Below are 18,852 nucleotides of genomic sequence, written 5' to 3' on the forward strand. Positions count from 1 at the left end.
TTCTCTGGTTTTCTCAATGATGGCAGCAAAGTTTGTCTTATTTAAATGGATTCTACCACTTTTTGTTCTTATTGATATTATACTAGTGTAATAGAAATTACTTGACAAAAAAGAACTGAAAATATGTTGATGCAAAAGCAAACTGAAATAAACATTGATTGATGTACACAGTTGAGAGCTCTGTTTCACTGGCCCCACTTCCGCAATCAGCTGCCGTTGTTTTGCTTGTATGAAGTACAACTATAGACTATAAGAAGTGCCAATTTAATGCCTCTTTATTCTTCTACTCCACTAGAATTCAGAGGGAAATATTGTACGTTTTTACTTCACTACAGCTAAGTAACTAGTTACTTTACAAATTCAGATTTTCACATACTTAACATATAAGCTTACATATTATATTAATATTATTGTTATATTATCTATTGCTAGAATTAAAAGTTCTTACTGATAACATTTATATGTATTTAAAAGTATGGATTTTCCTGAAAAGAATTATTATGACTATGAATTAATATATATTTTTTTTTAATTTGGCAGGTCCAAAATTAATGTTTTATTTATCTCTGTGAAAGATATCTGACGTTTGGTTCCCACTAGCCAATAGTAAAACGACGTTGGTGTTACGCGGTATTTCTGGGTCATCAGTTAGTGTGGAAAAAACGGATAAATGGTTGATTGAGATTGACTGTAAGTGCCTGGCACATGATTTGTGAAGTACATTCAAAGGAACGAGGGAGGGAGAAAGTGACATCTAGTGGCTGAATGTTATCAATAGCACCTTTAAATTATGCAACAGTATATAAAATAATTAAAATCAGCTTGACCTCGTCCAAATACAGCAGTCAAATACTACTAACACACATCAGCAATAAAGAAAAAATAATAATTATACGAGATAAAATAGTATAACTCTGAAAGGGGGCATTTTTCTACATTGAGTACAAAATTAATTTACATAATATTCACTTAACATTTTCAATACATGACTGATTTTTACAGTGTGGTATTGCTACTAGGATATATACTACTTCTATTGTTTTAGAATATTTTATTTTCAAATTTTTTAGTTAGCCAAATATACAAAACATACAAAACACAAACAAACTCACACAAACGTGGCTCCAAATTCCCTCCCTATCCCACCAACATACAAACTGAAAAAGAACCATATAAAGAGCAATATTCGCAAAATGTATCACATTTCTTATCTGTTTAAAATGCACCTTAAAGGGAGATTTGTCAAGTATTTAATACTCTGATCAACATGGGAGTGGGCATATACTGTATATATATATATCAATTGACATATTTTATTGACATATTTTATTGACAAAATATTAAGAGAAATATATGACATATATATACATAAATAAGTACTATATGCACAGCATCAAATTATTGTATATATTTTGTATATATATATATTTTTGATTCTGTGTAATATTTTTATGAGGAAATCACTCCATACAGTTCCAGTTGAATTAATTTATCAAAATAAATAAGAAAGTGAATAAACCAATCAAAAAGCCTCATTCACAATCCCATCCCCTTCACTGCTTTCTTTACTCAGCATCATCACCATCACAGCATGTAGCCAAAGGCTTGAACTTCTGGGTTTCTGTCCAATCAGAGTCAAGAGCGCTCATTCAGCCAATTAAAACCCAGATTCGGCGACAGTGTTGACCAATCAGCTTCATCGCAGCGTAGTTACTCCCGCCCCCCTGCTCACTCAGCAGATAGTTAACCAAACTGTACGAGGGTTTCTGAAGCTAATGGTGATCTTTGTATCACTTAAAGCGTATTAAAATAACAACAGTATGCTCGTATGATAGCCAGATATTAACCATTAGAGATGTCACTCCTGAGTTGTGTTGTTCCAGATGGAAACGGGACGTTAAAGCGTTAGCTATGTGTCTCCGGGTGTTTCCGTGGTGGCTGCTGCTCTTCTGTCTGCAGCCGTTCAGACATGAAGTCCCGGCGGCTGCAGCAGCAGACTCCTCCTCGGTACCCAGCGCTGCTAGGACTCTGGTCTGGGGACCGGGACTCGAGACGGACCTGGTGCTGCCGGCTCGGTTCTTCTACATACAGGCGGTGGACAGCTCGGGGAGAAAGTGAGTAACGTTATCAGGATGTTAATGTTAATGTTGCAACAACCTGTAACATTTTTATTGGCAAGCAATGCTGCGTTCAAATTCTCCACGTAGCCTCCTGCTTTGGATGATTCTTTGTAAGATGATATAGGGCAGTTTAAAAAAAATAAAATATATATATATATATATATATTATATATATATATATATATATATATATAATATATATAATAATAATAAATAAATATGATACACAATAATTTCATGTAAATGTAAATTCAATTCAATTGACATTTTTCACATTTCAAATATTTTTATTAGGAAGCATGTGCATATCAGTAGTAGCCTACAGACTTCTGTGAAGTGAATATCATGCCTCATTTCAGATATGTAACAACAAAAGACAAATAATACCTGGAACTGAAAGGCAAAACAAAACAAAAAGAAGACAATCAAACACTCGAAACATAAATAATAATAAAAAAAAAAATAATCCCACATCCAACACAAAAAAAAAAAAAAATATATATATATATACAGTATATATTAATAATAATAATAATAATAATAATATTCGCAAATTTATCGCATTTTTTAACTGTTTAAAATGCACCTTAAAGGGAGATTTGTCAAGTATTTAATACTCTGATCAACATGGGAGTGGGCATATACATATATATATATCAATTGACATATTTTATTGACAAAATATTAAGAGAAATATATGACAAATATACATAAATAAGTACTACAGGAGGTATATAATCATTGTATATATTTTACAAAAAAAAAGTATATAATAAATAAAAAAAAAATAATAATAATTTCTGGGACTTATTTTTTATGTGTAAATAAATGGTATATAAGTGGTTGTGCTAGAGCCAGAAGAGGTTTGTATCCATTCATTTAGTTAAAACTACAGCAAGTACAATTGTACCTCTGTCACTGCTGTGCAACTCTCCTATTAGCAAATATGCAGCCCTCAATAAGGTTTATTTTTGTATACACTTTTTCAGTGTTTGCTTTTATAAGAAAATACCTTACGGTATACTACCTTATTAAGATAATGTTAAGCTTGACAGATGTTTATCTTCCCCATCAAGAAATTAATGTAGTCAAATGTTACAACCCCCACTTTTTCAATTATAATTTCTAAGAAAAAATTGTCATATTTGGGTCAGTATTGTTCTTTTTGTAATATCCTGCAAAACAACTGTGGAACTATAGCCTCCCAATTAAATTGATGCAGGGCAGTGTATTTTGTATTAGCACCTGAGGACTGCATGACTACAGAGAAAGGAAATCGTAGTAAATCTTTTCAACAATGCTGAAATCTTAAACCAGTCAATAGTAGGAGAGCAGACATGAAAGTCTGCGCCCCAGGGAGAAAGAGTCAGACAACCTCCAAGGACCCCTTTCATCCAACAGCTCCCATGGGGCCAATGAAGGTATCCCGCTCTATGTGGGTGTCACTTTCACACATGCTTTGGGTCCCAAGATGGATCAGTTTCTCAACTTCCATTCATGCCTCCAACAAAAAACTACATTATTGTTGTCTGCTGGTACACAAGAGAGACAATGGCAGCATGCCAACACCAAGAAGCCATGAAATTATATCAGCAACAACAGATTTCCTGTTTTTAATGCACAAGTTGTGATATTAAATTACAATATAGTCAGAAAGTAATAGGAAAAAAATCTGATTGTAATTGTTTTGGCACTTTCAATCTGAAATCAAACTTTTACTCTGAGGTTAAAGTGCAGATAAGGCAACCAGGATATGTAAACACCACCAAAGCTTCATTTCAAATCTAATGCGCTACACTATGGAGCCAATACAACACAAAATGTCTTTGTGACGGCATTGTTTATGGGTTAGTGGTGAGACAAAGCATGTAGGTTAGAATCAATTGTACTCAAGACGTTTATATGATAGGAACATTTTATCACATTACTCATTTTAATCAGATTTTTCACTCCACCCAAACTACAGTTAAGAGCAAGTAATATTCAGTAACTAAAATGTCTATCGGGGGCCTTTATATTAAGATATTTGAGCAAGAATCACATTCAAATAAAGGAATTACATGTCATCTGTATACAATAATTAAATGCTTTTGAGCTGCAACTAACGAATATTTTCATTTTTGATTATTTTCTTGATTAATTGATTAGTTGTTTGGTTTATAAAATGTCAGAAAATGGTGAAAAAGGTTGATCAGTCCATGTTTCCTCCCTCACAGTTTCACAACATCACCTGGTGAGAAGACGTTTGAGGTGAAGATTGTAGCTCCAGTGGAGCAGTTCACCAGGATTTGGATACAGGTCCTGGATCGCCAGGATGGCTCCTTCCTGGTCCGCTACAGAATGTACGCCACCTACACGGACCTCCACGTCCACGTTCTGCTCAAGAACAAGCACGTCGCCAAGTCACCTTTTATCCTCAAAGGTAGAACACGATCAAAGCTGCCTATAAATTTGTTTTATGACGACATTTGTGTTTTCTGGCCCGATAAAGACGGCACATTTGATGTCTGTGTATATTTCCTCTACAGGCCCAGTCTACCATGAGGGCTGTGACTGTCCCCAGCCCAGCGGTTCTGTATGGGAGGCCCACATGCACTGTCCTCCGTCCTTCCCTCAGATAGACCGGGACCTGGCCGCCTACACTAACGTCGACCCAGATCGTAATGCGCAGGAGATCCCACAGCGCTTTGGACAGAGACAAAGCCTCTGCCACTACACTGTCAAAGACAACAAGGTACCGCACACGCCACCAACACCACAGAAGAAACAAGATATTATATTGTTATTAAACAGCCAGTATCAGCCTGGTGTAACAGCAAACTGATGTATCCCTCTAACTGTCACATTAACATGCAAGTCATTTTACAAAAAAAATCCCCAGATTCTCTTTCAAATACCATCGTAACCACAGGGCACTGTAGTAATAACGGGTAGAATTTCTTTAGGCTGAATAGTAATTAGGGTTATGTGATAATGTAAAGTGGGCCAAGAGAGCCTGGAGCTATGTGACACGCTTGTAACAACAGCCTATCAACCAGGTGTTCAAGGGTACAATCTTCTCAAAATACCACTCTGGACGTCAATCCAGGTTCTTGTAACAGTGATACGTCTAAAGCCTTGTTGCCACAGAGCTAGCATTACCTGGGAACATCCAGCCATTCATCAGTTGTCAGGGATTCACAATCCCAATTATATGATCTGTTTTGAGGGGGGTTGAGCTTCCAAACTAATTTCACATTTAAATAGAGCATTGCTTTCTTTTTTTTCTTTGCATCATAATAAGACCAGCGGAGTTTTTTATGTTGATATAGCTTTTTTTTTATTCTCTTTAGATCTACGTTAAAACTTTTGGAGAGCATGTGGGGTTCAGAATCTTTATGGACGCCATCCTCCTGTCACTCACCAGAAAGGTAAACTACCTGTGTAATACTGAAACATTTGAGCAATTTTAATCTTTAATATGCCGCTAATACATTTTATTTGAAAAAGGACATGATATATATATATATATATATATATATATATATATATATATAAAGAAGAGCGTACTCTCATATTGTCCTCTCTATGGTGTTGTGTTGTGCGTCCAGGTACATCTCCCTGATATAGAGTTCTTTGTTAACCTGGGTGACTGGCCGCTGGAGAAGAGGAAATCCACAGAGAAGCTTCATCCCATCTTTTCCTGGTGTGGCTCCAACAATACCAGAGATATCGTCATGCCCACGTATGACCTGACTGAGTCTGTCCTTGAGACCATGGGGAGGTAAGGCTGTGCATCCATAACACAAAAAACGTTATGCGACTTTAATTGTAGTTATTATTAAATCTGTACAAGACTCTACAGAGTGTGTCACCGCTGTATCACTAGTCTACCAAAGCACCAATCATACCTGGGCACCCTTAAAGGAACACTCCATTGAAAACGTTATCTTTTGAGTATCAACTGGTGGCTCTGAAAAGTTTGTAGCTTGTTTCTTAGTGGAGGACGGGAGTCGAAGTCAGCATGGACACATTGCACACCTGTAGTCATAAGGATGATTTACAATAAGCTGTTCTTCCCAAAGGAGATGACGATGGCGACAAATAGGGGTTGCGTATACAGACTGCACCGCGACACTGTCACAGTGCAGACTGAATAATGTGTGAAACCAAAATAAACCTGTGTCAGGATGCTCATTATTTCCGCAGCGTTGCTTCATGCATTTTTATGCAGTGGAAGATAGCCAATTGGTGTGTCACAGCAAAAAAAAGATGGCTAGCAAATATTTTATTTTACATCCAAATTGAGCCAGCAGAACAGCTCTCCGTATCACGCATACATTGACTTTTTGCCCTGCAGAAATTCTCACTTTGTAATGAGTGATTCTCGCCAGGTGTAGCTGCTGATCTCTGCATGACAAAACTATATTTAAAACTGTTTTTCATAAAGAGAAAGCAAAGTATGTGCACCAGAGTACAAATAGTTTATAGGAACAGAGGCAAAGCTGACAGTATGAAGTCAATCCATTTTATATATGCATGACCGTGAGGCTCTTATTACTGTCTTAATGTCCGCTTTATGATTCTGCACGTCATTATCGATATGAGTCCATAACTGTGACAGACGCTGAGATGAATAACTTGGCCAACATGCTGTCCATCCAATGAACAGAGTAAGTCTGGACATGATGTCGGTGCAGGCCAACACGGGGCTGCCCTGGCCAGAGAAGAACGCCACGGCCTTCTGGAGGGGCCGGGACAGTCGGCAGGAACGTCTGGAGCTGGTCAAGCTCGCCAGGGCTCACCCCGACATGATAGACGCTGCCTTCACCAACTTCTTCTTCTTCAAACATGATGAGAGTCTCTATGGGCCGCTGGTCAAACACGTTTCTTTCTTTGATTTTTTCAAGGTGAGAGCACTCATTTCTGATTTAATTAAAGAAATATCTTTTGTGTTTTGAAGTGGGGTTGTATGAGGTACTTATCCATAGTGAGTGTATTACCTACAGGAGATGACGGTCGGCACGCCCCCAGTTTGGAGAAGCAGTTGCTAAGCAGCTTTTCATAAGTTGATTTTGAAGAAAGTCACTTTCTTATTATTTCTATCCCACCAGTACAAGTACCAAATAAACATCGACGGCACCGTGGCAGCGTATCGACTGCCGTACCTACTAGCAGGAGACAGTGTTGTCTTGAAGCAGGATTCTGGCTACTACGAGCATTTCTACAATGAGCTTCGACCGTGGGAGCACTACATCCCCATCAGGGCGGACCTCGGAGACCTGCTGGAAAAGATCCAGTGGGCTCAAGACCACGATGAAGAGGTGATGATGATAATGATTATGGGCATTGCACATTATGTTTGGCGGTTAATCCTATGACGTGGTGTAATTCTAGTCAGTTGATTCTTTGTGCTTATTTATTGGCCTCCTTAAGAATTAACACAGATAACTTTATCATTTTGTCAGAGGGGAGTATATTTTTTCTTGTCTGTAACCAAGTTGCTCTGATTCTTGCTGTCTTTCAGGCGCAGGAAATTGCACTGGCGGGTCAGCAGTTTGCCCGCAATAAACTCATGGGAAACAGCATATATTGTTACTACCACAAACTTTACCAGGTAACATTTCTACTAGGGCTGTCAATCGATTCAAATATTTAATCGCAATTAATCGCAAAATAATAATTATAATCTGTTCAAAATGTACATTAAAGGGAGATTTGTCAAGTATTTAAAACTCTTATCAACATGGGCAAATATGCTGCTTTATGAAAATGTATGTATATCATTTAGAATTTGAAATCAATTAACAACACAGAACAATGATAAATATTGTCCAGAAACCCTCACAGGTACTGCATTTAGCATAAAAAAATATGCTCAAATCATAACATGGCAAACTGCAGCCCAACAGGCAACAACAGCTGTCAGTGTGCTGACTTGACCATGACTTGGCCAAAACTGCATGTGATTATCATAAAGTGGGCATGTCTGTAAAGGGGAGACTCGTGGGTACCCATAGAACCCATTTTCATTCACATATCTTGAGGTTAGAGGTCAAGGGACCCCTTTGAAAATGGCCATGACCGTTTTTCCTCGCCAAGATTTAGAGTTAGTTTGGAGCGTTATTTAGCCTCCTTCTCGACAAGCTAGTATGACAGGGTTGGTACCAATGGATTCCTCAGGTTTTCTAGTTTCATATGATACCAGTATCTTGCTTTAGAACTGAGCTCGCTACGACCTAAAAAATGCTAGTTGCATTAATGCGTTAAAGAAATTAGTGGCATTAAAACAAATTTGCGTTAATGCGTTATTATCTAATTGTTATGAGGATGTGCTTCCCTGCCAGTCATAGTCCACTCTGTAAGTTCAGTGTTCTTCTTCTAGGAGTATGCCAAACTCCAGGTCACAGAGCCCAAGGTTCGTGAAGGCATGGAGCTGGTGGAGCAGCCCAGTGACGACCTGTTCCCATGTTCCTGCCACAGGACGAGGGTAAGGGACACCGTTAAGTTGCATCAGAGTGACTTTGTATTGTTTCACCTCACCTCAGTTTACAGGATATGATCTAGATATGCCTGCTAATTTGCACATGATTGAGAGGTAGATTGAAAACAAACATCAGGACTTCCAGAAAGGCAAACATGTAGCAGAACAAACAGAATAGCTTCTAGCTGTGCCAAATACATTGGTGGGTCTAAGCTTTTCATTAGTAATAATAATAGTATTTGGAAAAAATACTGGTATTAATGTTAAAACTTTGGTACCACAAAGCCTTAAGGCAGACCATACCAATGTAAAGAGTGTGGCTCCCTCTGGTGTATGTAAGGTGCCACTGCACCTTGCTGAATAAATGATTCAAGATGTTTATTGTCACGTCGGTTATACAAGTACAATAGTGTGAAATACTTTTTGCTGGTAAGCTCCATTTAAACAGTAAGTTATATTACAATAATAAAAGGAAATACTTTGTACAAGGCATATTAAAGATGATAAAGGCAAACCATAATCTAAAAAGTTCTATACATTTTTCTATTTAACCTTTTTTTAAGTGCAAAGTGATTATTCAAGTTTGAATGAGTGAAAGTTCAGACCAAACAGCTGTACACAAGTATGCTGCCTCTAATTGGGTTTTACGAATTATAATATTTTTTCAGTTTCTGTTGGCACGCTTTTCGTCCAACGTGCTGAAACAAATCCAGCTAATGATTTGTTTTGAAAGCTGGCACATTCTCTAGTGACACCACGCCTTCTGATCCCAACATGTTTTAACAAATACTTAAGATTATATTTGTTAACACAAGGAATAGTGTTGAACCTTATATAACTTTTTGTTATTTTTTTTCTGTTCTCAAAGATGTGATGTGGATTTAGAGAGCTATCCATCCCACTTTATTTGTGATTTAGTGGATCAGTTGAGTGATTTATTCTATCAATTATGTAAGAGATTAAATTTAGAGCTATTATATGTATTATTAGATGTAGAGGCTTTGAGTTGGTGTTGGTTGTTGTGTGTCTCAGTGGTTGTGTTATGTATTGAGTCATATTGTGAGTGTGAATGTTACGGATGTGTTTTGATGTATGTATGTATTTTCTATTGATTTATTGTTAAAAATATGAATGAGGACCCCAGGAAGAGTTGCTGATGTTGCAATACAGTAGCAAATGGGAATCTAAATAAACTAAACTATTAATCTTTTTGTTTGTTTTTCAGGCAAAGGATGAACTTTAATTGACCTGTCGTCCAGTTACAGAGCAATCCTTCATATCTGATATACTGCCAAATAATGTTTGAGTGTTCATTAATTGTATGACTATATGCAGTATGAATATCACATCTCATTTTTTAAATAAAATCTTTTTGTATGTTGAAATTGATTATTTTTTCTACTGTTGTTGGATACACTCACACTGCAAAAGCATATTATACACATATGCAAAATCATAAATTGCACTTGGCATACCATCCCAGAGCTCTGTCATTCCTGTATAGCAGACCGTTGCTATACGGCTGCTAGTTCTGATCACTGGCACTCGCCGCCTGCAGACAAGGTAAGAAAATGTACCGGTTGAGCTGCATTTTGTTTTAGAGAGTGTTAAATAAATGTACTGTCTGAACTAATTGCTAAAAACAATTAAATGTGGTTTCTTACCTGGAAGTTGGTAATCATAATATTAAGATTAATTGTGTGCACATGAGTTTTACTGTGTATTGTCTTTCCAGGAGACCAAACAACACATTCCTCTAAAACCAGACAAAACTGTCATCAATGTACTCAGTAATAAAAGCTCACATGGTTTTGCCAGAAAATCTTCACAATTGGGCAATTCCAAAAAATAAATGCACAACAGTTTCTGGACATCCATAACAGAAATTACAATTCACATCAATGTCTCTCTTAAATCTTTTTTTTTTAACATAGTTTTTAGCTGGATATAATGAATTATTGTTTAAAATAAACTTAACTTTATTGCTGATTAAGTGTTGATTAGGTAGAAGCCAGGCCTTTTTCCATACCATATCATCCACAAATTGATTCCAATGTGAAATCAGAGGGTATTGACTATTAGTTGCTAACTCACTATTGTCAGATATTCAAATAAACTTCACTGTGTTCTTTCTTTTTTTGTTATTGAAGGATATGAATGAATGGCTTTATTTCGAACATAAAAACAAATAAAAACAGATACCAAATAATAAACAAAACAAGAGTAATAGTGTTCGAAAAGGAGTAGGTAGAAGTAAAACTTATATTTCCCTACCCGTTTCTCACTTCTCCTCTATTAACTCATATATCATAGAATGATAATATAATATAAAAACTATCCCAGATTTATTTAGATATGAATTTAAAGAAATAGATAGAAATAATAATGAGAATTTAAAAAAAAATTGGGGTGAATTAACTTTAAAAAATATAAAGTTATAATAAAAAACATACATTATTCTTATTCATACATGTTAACAGTTTTATCACTTTTCTTAGTTTTTATAGTTGTGATATATTGAATGGTAAATGGACTTGCATTTATATAGCGCAATCCTGTGAAATTGGGGGTAACTTTTATTACTTTATATTTACTGGTATGTATGTCAAATTTACCATATCGTAAATTCCCCATAAATTCAATGTTAGATATATCATGTGTCAAAATGTGTGTCTGTGCCTTTAAGACGAACTATGACGTAATTCTATTTAGTCGAATCCTATTGGCTGGCTGACTTCCGCATGTTTTTTGTTTTTGCAGGGAAGCATCAAGCATGGCAGGAGGAGAACCGTGGAACAGAGTAAACATTACCTTTCCAGGTGCAGTTTCTCTTGTCAGAGTACATTTCAGCTCAACTACAGGTACGATTCACTGTTCGGATGTTAATTATCTAAACATGTTGACTTTGTTAATGTTATATCTGTGACAAAAATTCAAATACACTGTATATACTGTATGCAGCTTGCAACCCACGTGGGAGGGCATGTATCTACTATCAGCAGTGTTGATGTTGTACTTGCATCCTGGGGGATGTGCAGTTCTCCCCTGAGCCATATCATTATCATTAAATAAACTATATATACTATATATAAACTATCACTAAGAGTACAACCCTTATAGATCATCTTGGGGTGTCTCTGAGTTTGCTATATAATGCAATGAATGGCATGTATACTACAAATACACAGAGGCTTAGGAGTGTGTGGGAGGAGGAACTGTCAGTGACTATTAATGATGAGACATGGGAAGATATTTGGAGTCATGCCAAAAAGATATCCATCTGTACCCAGACAAAAGCAATCCAATTTAAAATTATACATAGAATACATAGAATAGGTATATAATAGGTACCTTAACCCATTGCCTTTGGTCGTGTCATAAATTACAGAAGTACTGGTCTGAAATGTTATGTGAAATGGAAAAGATATATGATAAGGATTAAGAAATGAATCCAATGTACAAAATATAACTACTGCAGCCAACAAAAGGTTATATATAATTCATAAATTTGCTGCTAGAAAAAAATATATTACTACAGTGGATTAGTGATAAGAAACCCTCTGTCCAAGACTGGCGTAAAGTCATATTTGAGATGGTCCCTTTGTAATATCTCGCAAATATTCTACATGCCAAAGTAGATCAGTTCTACAGCATTTGGCAGCCCTATCTGAATTATATTGGACCTGATCTCTCCTCCATCTTTTTATTATTATTCTTATTGTTGTGTTTGTGAAAATAAGTAAACCCAATAAATTATATTATGATAAAAAATAAAAAATAAACTATGATGTTTAAGTGTTGTTTCTTGTTATGCAGATGCAAGTGTTAAAGCCCTGTTGCTGGAAAATGAGAAGGTGCTGAAGCTGATTCAGAGTACGCTTCTTCAAACGGAGGTGCGAGTTCTCTACGAGCTGCTGTACTTCCTGAATAACAGCTTCAGAGGCAACAAGACGTTGAAAGCATTAAAGCAGGTGAGGCGTCCACATCTGGCCACATCTGCAGGATGTGTGATTGTTGATCTATCTGTTTTGAGTCCTGGTGGTGGGGAAACATGCAAAAGTCAGAGAACTAACAAAGCTATAGAATTAACTCATGTGTGAGTTTCATGTTAAATATTTTCTGTTTATCTCTCACAGGTTGAACAATGCATAAACAGACTGAAGACGATGAAGCTTGATGATGCTCTTCAGGAGCTGAAAGAGATGTGTCCCAACAGAATTCAAAGGTAAAGTTTCATTGGTTCAGTTTGATGTGCTGTTTCTCCCAATTGTTAATGAACATACAGGCCAGCATCAAACATAGTCTTTGCCATTTAATGACACACATTGTATGTGAAAGCTTTTTTTTTTAATTATTATTATTATTATTCACAAGATGAATTTACAAATAATTAGGAAATCCTTACAATTACAAAGTTATCATCCGCACAACTGAGAAGATATCACATTAGACATTAAACATTTACACATATAATAAAATGAAAAATGCAAGCAGAATAAATCATTTACAAGCATGACATGAATAAAACAAAGTAAAAATTAATTAATTTCAGGGACTAAATATAGATTTGAGTTTCATTATAGTAGCACATGAAGATGGGTGGGGTCTTTAAGAATTTTGCCTTACGAATAAATAATTTGGCTAAATAAGTAAAATATTAAATTGTATGTTTAAACTGGCTTGAATTAAGGTCATCAGGTCAGGACATTTCTAATTTGTGGGTTTTGTGTGGTGCACTAAGATCCAATGGTGTGCAAAATAACAATAAAATAAAATGAATAAATATATAAAATAAATTGCAATTTGACATTTCAGAGTTTAAAAAGTGCCAGAGGCTAATTTAAAAATGTATGTGCTTTTATTATTTTAAAAGTTTCCTAAGTATCTTAATTGAGATTAAAATTGACTAATTTACATATCTGACAGTAACAATCTTATAGGGAAACCTGTTACAGAAGAGCACTGAGAAGAAGTACTGGAGATTATTGAGCCTAAGCCACATGGTGGCCATTATTGTGGACGAAACCTGCCAAAATCAAAAACGATTCAGAAATGAGGCAGAATATGCATAAAAAAATGTATAAAGAAAAGAATACAGAAATAAATATGTTTGGGGAAATAAATAGGGGGAAATGCAAAAGGAAAATCATGCATAAATAAATATATATACATACAATTTAATAATGAATAAATACATTTAATAATACATTTAAAATAAGCGCAAAAATAAATAAATACATTTACAAGTTAATATAACTAACTAAATAAAAGGGAAAATTTAGTAATAAAGTAAATAAATAAAGAAGCAAATTAAAATGCCTACATTTATTTTTAATATTATTTTTAGTACATTTAATGTAATTTATTTATTATTATGGCAGGTTCCATCCTCCATAGACCGTCACTATTGACTCCACCAATTAAACCATGGTAGTTTGCAGCTTCAAATTCTTTAATGCACACACCACAGCAGTGATGTATTTAGTTGACGGTGGGAGGCTGTAATCATCTGTTTATTCACTGTAATGACATGTTTTTTTAGGGGATTGAGCATCAAGGCTGGTGAATGTGACATTCCCAGTCAGCCCATGCTGGAGTGGCAGTGTCTCAAAGTGCTGGGAGCCGCCCAGCTGATGAGCTGCACATTGAATCGCTGCAGCAGAGCTTTCTCGTATCCTTTTCAGAGGTCACACTGTTCATAAACATGAAGAGTAGTCTGACAGAAATCTCTGAAGAGAGAGTTTTTTTTCTGAATTAAGTGTGAAAATTGTGGCTTTCTTGATGTCCTGATTTATCCTTAACAGAGATGTGCTTCAGACTCTCGAAGCAGCATCTGAATTTGAAGGAGTTTGTTGTCTTGTGTTACGGTCGCCGAGGTGACCGTTCGGTATTGTTAGTATTGTATTGTTGTATGTTGCTGTGCGGCGCTGTTCCCTGTGTTCTTTTTCTCTTGGTGCGTCCAGCTGTCCCGTCGCTCCAAGACGACGTCACGTCTTGGAGATTCCCTTCGGGGCCACGCCTCCGGAACGCTCTCAGGGGGATGCCCTTTGTTTCCCGCCGTTTGTGGTCCTGCCTCTGCCAAGACACAAGTGATTAGCCAATCACCAGCCGGCTGGGCCGAGGGGGAAATAATTAAAGGCCAGCTGTGACCAGACCAAGGGGGGCAGTGATTTCATTTGATCTGTTCCCCGTGCCTCTCGACTGTGTGTGTGTGGAAACTGTTAACTAGAACCTGTGTATAAGTCCACTGGAGTCAGTGGACTTTAGATTGTAATATTAGCTGTTAACTAGTTTGAGGTACTCGTGTTTAGTATATTTTGCTGTGAGTAGAACAGTTGTTTGAGTTGTCTGCTGGTTAGGCTCGTTCAGGGCTAGGGTGTGTGCCTTTTTGTTTCCTCCGTTTCGGCCACCCCTAAACCCTCGTTTTCAGTTGTACTAATTCCATCCATTGTATGTGTTATATTGCTTTAATTTCAATCACTAATTAATAAACAAGTGATTGCCTGATAACATCGGCTCAAATGTTACTTCCTTTACCCCTACCCCACTCCGGGTTGTAACATAAATGGGGGCTCGTCCCGGGATATTAATTATTCCCGAGAATTACTTGTTTAAATTAATTGATTGATTGTTTGCACCGGGGGTGCTATGGCGTTCAATTTAGAGCGTTTTCTTCAAACCCCCACCCGTGATCAACTTGCGCTGTGTAGAAAGGACGACCTGTTAAGCATAGCCAGCCACTTCGGTTTCTCGGCATCGAGGCAGCTAATTAAGAAAGAACTAAAGCAGTTAGTGGTGAATAAACTTGTTGAGCTGAGGGTGATTGAGATGTTGGCGCCTGCAGAGTCCAGTATGCAGGAGGAAGTCGCTCTGGCTGAGGGTGGAACTCCCAGTACTGTGGCTGAGCGAGAGCCGAAACCAGCCCCGGGTATTGCCTTCGAGGCGGAGGGCCGGGTTAAGACGCCGGTTACTCTCCCTCGATACGATCCCCTATCGCCTGGTTCTGCAGGATCTCGAGACGAGGCACGTTTAAAAGTACGCCTTGCTCGTCTCCACCTCGAGGCTCAGACTCATGCGCAGGAACGTCAGGCAGAGCTTGACTTCCGCCTGCAAGTTAAAAAACTGGAGATAGAGGCAGATAAAGACGTAAGGTTACGTCAGATGGAGATTGATTTACAGAGGGAAACTCTTACGGCAGAGGCAGCTTCTGCGTCAGCTGGCTCACCCTCAATGCTCGCTAGTTATTCACCAAGAGCTTTTGACATTAGTAAAAACATCACTTTAGTCCCACAGTTCCGAGAAACCGAAGTGGACTGTTACTTTAGCGCCTTTGAGCGCATTGCGCTGGCTCTTAAATGGCCTGTTGAGATGTGGTCCCTACTACTACAATGTAGGTTATCTGGTAAAGCCCAAGAGGTAGTAGCAGCGCTCCCTCTTGAGGCTAGTAAAGATTATGACACTGTGAAAGCCGCCATTCTGCGCGCCTATGAATTGGTGCCAGAGGCTTATAGGCAAAAATTTAGAGCCCAGAAAAAGTCCGCCACCCAAACTTATGTGGAGTTTGCGAGGGATAAGGGAAGTCTCTTTGACAAATGGTGTTCCGCTAAGGAATGTAATGATTTTTCTGCCCTTCGTGAGTTAATGTTGTTGGAAGAGTTTAAAAATTGTTTGCCTGAGCGCATGGTTGTGCATTTGAATGAGCAGAAAGTAAACACTCTGTCTGCTGCAGCTGTTATGGCGGATGAGTATATGCTTACACACAAGGTTACGTTCACTTCGTCCTCTTTTTCTGACAGGCCTCGTTTCGTTCCCGCTGCCTCTGTTGATAGAGGTCCTAGCAGAGCTCCTCTCGTGCGCAGAGAGGAGAGGGAGTGTTACTACTGCCACAAGGCCGGACACGTCATTGCAAATTGTTTGTTATTGAAACGTAAGGAGGAGCAGCAGCCGTCTCCGGCTGTGCGCCAGCCTAAAGGCATCGGCTTAATTAAATCAGGGCGTATTGGAAATCCCACAGACCCGTGTGATGATGATAGTCCTGATCCCTGCTTCAGGCCGTTTATTATGGAGGGCTTAGTGTCGCTAACCGGCGCGCCAGGTGATCAGCGTCCCATACAGATTTTGCGCGACACCGGGGGTTCCCAGTCTGTTATAATTGCAAAATCGTTACCATTTTCAGAGCAATCGGCGTGTGGCTACAGTACGATACTCAGTGGAATCGAAATGGGTTGTGTTCCGCGGCCAGTGCACCGGGTGCATGTGCAGTCCAAATTAATAAGCGGTTTCTTCCCGGTAGCGGTCTGCCCGGCGTTGCCAATCCGTGGCATCGTAATGTTAATGGGGAATGACATTGCCGGGGGTAAGGTGACGCCTACGCTTGAGGTGTTAGACAGGGCACCGATACTCTCTGTCAGCCCAAGACTCGCCGCTAACAGTGATGAGTCGGAGCTGCTGGCTTTGTTCCCGTCGTGCGTAATTACGCGCGCTCAAAAACAGAAGCGTGCTGCAGAGAGTGACAGGAGTAATGATGTTGATCTAACCGACAGTGTGCTGTTGAAAGTCCTTGCAGGTGAGACCGAACTAGACGCCATTGTGACGTCCCATTCTCCTCCTAAGGAGGTAAAAGAACAGGTAAATATTAGCACCGCATCTCCTGAGCTCCGGCTGCCTGTAACTCGGGAGCGGCTCATCGCTGCTCAAAGGGCAGACAAAAGCCTGAGGAAATGTTTGTCTGCCACGGTAAGTGATGCATCCAGTAACCCTGATGCCCAGTATTATGTGGACGATGACATTCTCATGCGTAAATGGTCTCCCACGATAACTGCTGGAGTGGAGTGGAATGTCATCCACCAAATTGTTGTTCCTGTTAGTTATCGTGGGCATGTTTTAACTCTAGCACACGAAAGCCCGTGGGCTGGGCATTTGGGAGTTAACAAGACGTACAACCTCATTCTGAAACACTTCTTCTGGCCAGGGTTAAAATCTGAGGTCGTTAACCATTGTCGCACTTGTCATGTTTGTCAATTAGCAGGTAAGCCAAACCAGACCATCCCGCCGGCACCGCTGCGCCCGATACCTGCTATCGGTGAACCATTTGAGAGAGTCATAGTAGACTGTGTTGGGCCACTACCGAAGTCGAAGTCAGGTAATCAGTATCTACTTACCATTATGTGCGCCTCCACTCGGTTCCCTGAAGCAGTGCCGCTGCGCCAAATAACATCCAGTTCCATAGTTAAAGCGCTGACCAAGTTTTTCACTACCTTTGGTCTACCAAAAGTAGTACAGACTGATCAAGGCACCAATTTTAAATCCAAGCTCTTCGGACAGATTCTTCAGTCCTTAGGGGTAAAACATGTGATCTCCAGTGCCTACCACCCAGAGTCACAGGGCGCGCTGGAGCGTTGGCATCAGACCTTGAAATCCATGCTGCGTAAATACTGTCTGGAGTCAGACAAAAGCTGGGATGAGGGTATTCCGTTTGCGTTGTTTGCCGCCCGTGAATCCGTACAGGAATCTCTAGGATTCAGCCCAGGGGAGCTTGTTTTTGGGCACGCCGTTCGCGGCCCTTTAAAGGTGCTGAAAGATAGATTCCTCGTGGCTGAGTTGTCCGAGGAGAGTAATGTGCTTGACTACGTAAGTAGATTCCGTGACCGTTTGCATCACGCTCGTAGTTTGGCGAGAGACGCACTCGCCAGCTCCCAGGTGGAGATGAAAAAACAGTTCGACCGATCCGCTGTTGCCAGACACTTTGAAGTGGGTGACCAAGTGTTGGCTCTGTTACCCATTCCGGGCTCTTCCCTCTCTGCGCGTTTTTCCGGACCGTATAGTATCCAAAAGAAACTTGGTGAGACAGACTACGTGATAAATACTCCTGACCGAAAGCGCAAAACTCGTGTTTGCCATGTGAACATGTTAAAAATGTATCACTCTCGTGACGTGAAAACTCGCTCCCCAAGACAGGACCCCTCTCCAGTAAGTGGTTGCTCCGCGCTCATTGTAGCCGAAAAAAGTCCTGGTGACGAGGATGGCTTGGCTGTACGCCCCTCCTCACAGCACAGTGCGCGGTTACCAAATTCAGAGATGCTGAAAGAGTTACCACATCTGCTTAATCATCTGAACGCAGAACAGCAGCAGGACATTGTTAACTTAGTAGCTGAGTATCCGTGTCTTTTTGGTGATGTTCCCACTCGTACCACGGTACTAGAACATGACATAGATGTAAAAGATGCCCGATCAATTAAGCAGCACTCTTATCGTGTTAACCAGATTAAA

General features: G+C 39.1%; 2 protein-coding genes across 2 annotated transcripts in view; one reads left to right on the plus strand and one right to left on the minus strand.

The window, feature by feature from the left end:
• The window catches only part of LOC141782038 (syntaxin-binding protein 5-like), a 193,845-nt gene that overhangs the window by 169,790 nt on the left and 5,203 nt on the right, over nucleotides 1–18,852 (plus strand). Inside the window, exons 31-44 of the mRNA XM_074658049.1 lie at nucleotides 1,782–2,114; nucleotides 4,337–4,542; nucleotides 4,649–4,854; nucleotides 5,453–5,530; nucleotides 5,711–5,883; nucleotides 6,772–7,009; nucleotides 7,214–7,423; nucleotides 7,627–7,716; nucleotides 8,485–8,589; nucleotides 11,336–11,444; nucleotides 12,400–12,554; nucleotides 12,720–12,808; nucleotides 14,126–14,254; nucleotides 14,401–14,438. Coding sequence (XP_074514150.1) covers nucleotides 1,782–2,114; nucleotides 4,337–4,542; nucleotides 4,649–4,854; nucleotides 5,453–5,530; nucleotides 5,711–5,883; nucleotides 6,772–7,009; nucleotides 7,214–7,423; nucleotides 7,627–7,716; nucleotides 8,485–8,589; nucleotides 11,336–11,444; nucleotides 12,400–12,554; nucleotides 12,720–12,808; nucleotides 14,126–14,254; nucleotides 14,401–14,438 — 2,159 coding nt within the window. The remainder of the gene's footprint in view (nucleotides 1–1,781; nucleotides 2,115–4,336; nucleotides 4,543–4,648; nucleotides 4,855–5,452; nucleotides 5,531–5,710; nucleotides 5,884–6,771; nucleotides 7,010–7,213; nucleotides 7,424–7,626; nucleotides 7,717–8,484; nucleotides 8,590–11,335; nucleotides 11,445–12,399; nucleotides 12,555–12,719; nucleotides 12,809–14,125; nucleotides 14,255–14,400; nucleotides 14,439–18,852) is intronic.
• LOC141782920 (uncharacterized) overlaps nucleotides 1–18,852 on the minus strand; it is an 84,117-nt gene that overhangs the window by 19,247 nt on the left and 46,018 nt on the right. The gene's annotated exons all lie outside the window — the stretch shown is intronic.

The sequence above is a fragment of the Sebastes fasciatus genome, chromosome 14, assembly GCF_043250625.1.
Source record: "Sebastes fasciatus isolate fSebFas1 chromosome 14, fSebFas1.pri, whole genome shotgun sequence".
NCBI lineage: Eukaryota > Metazoa > Chordata > Actinopteri > Perciformes > Sebastidae > Sebastes > Sebastes fasciatus.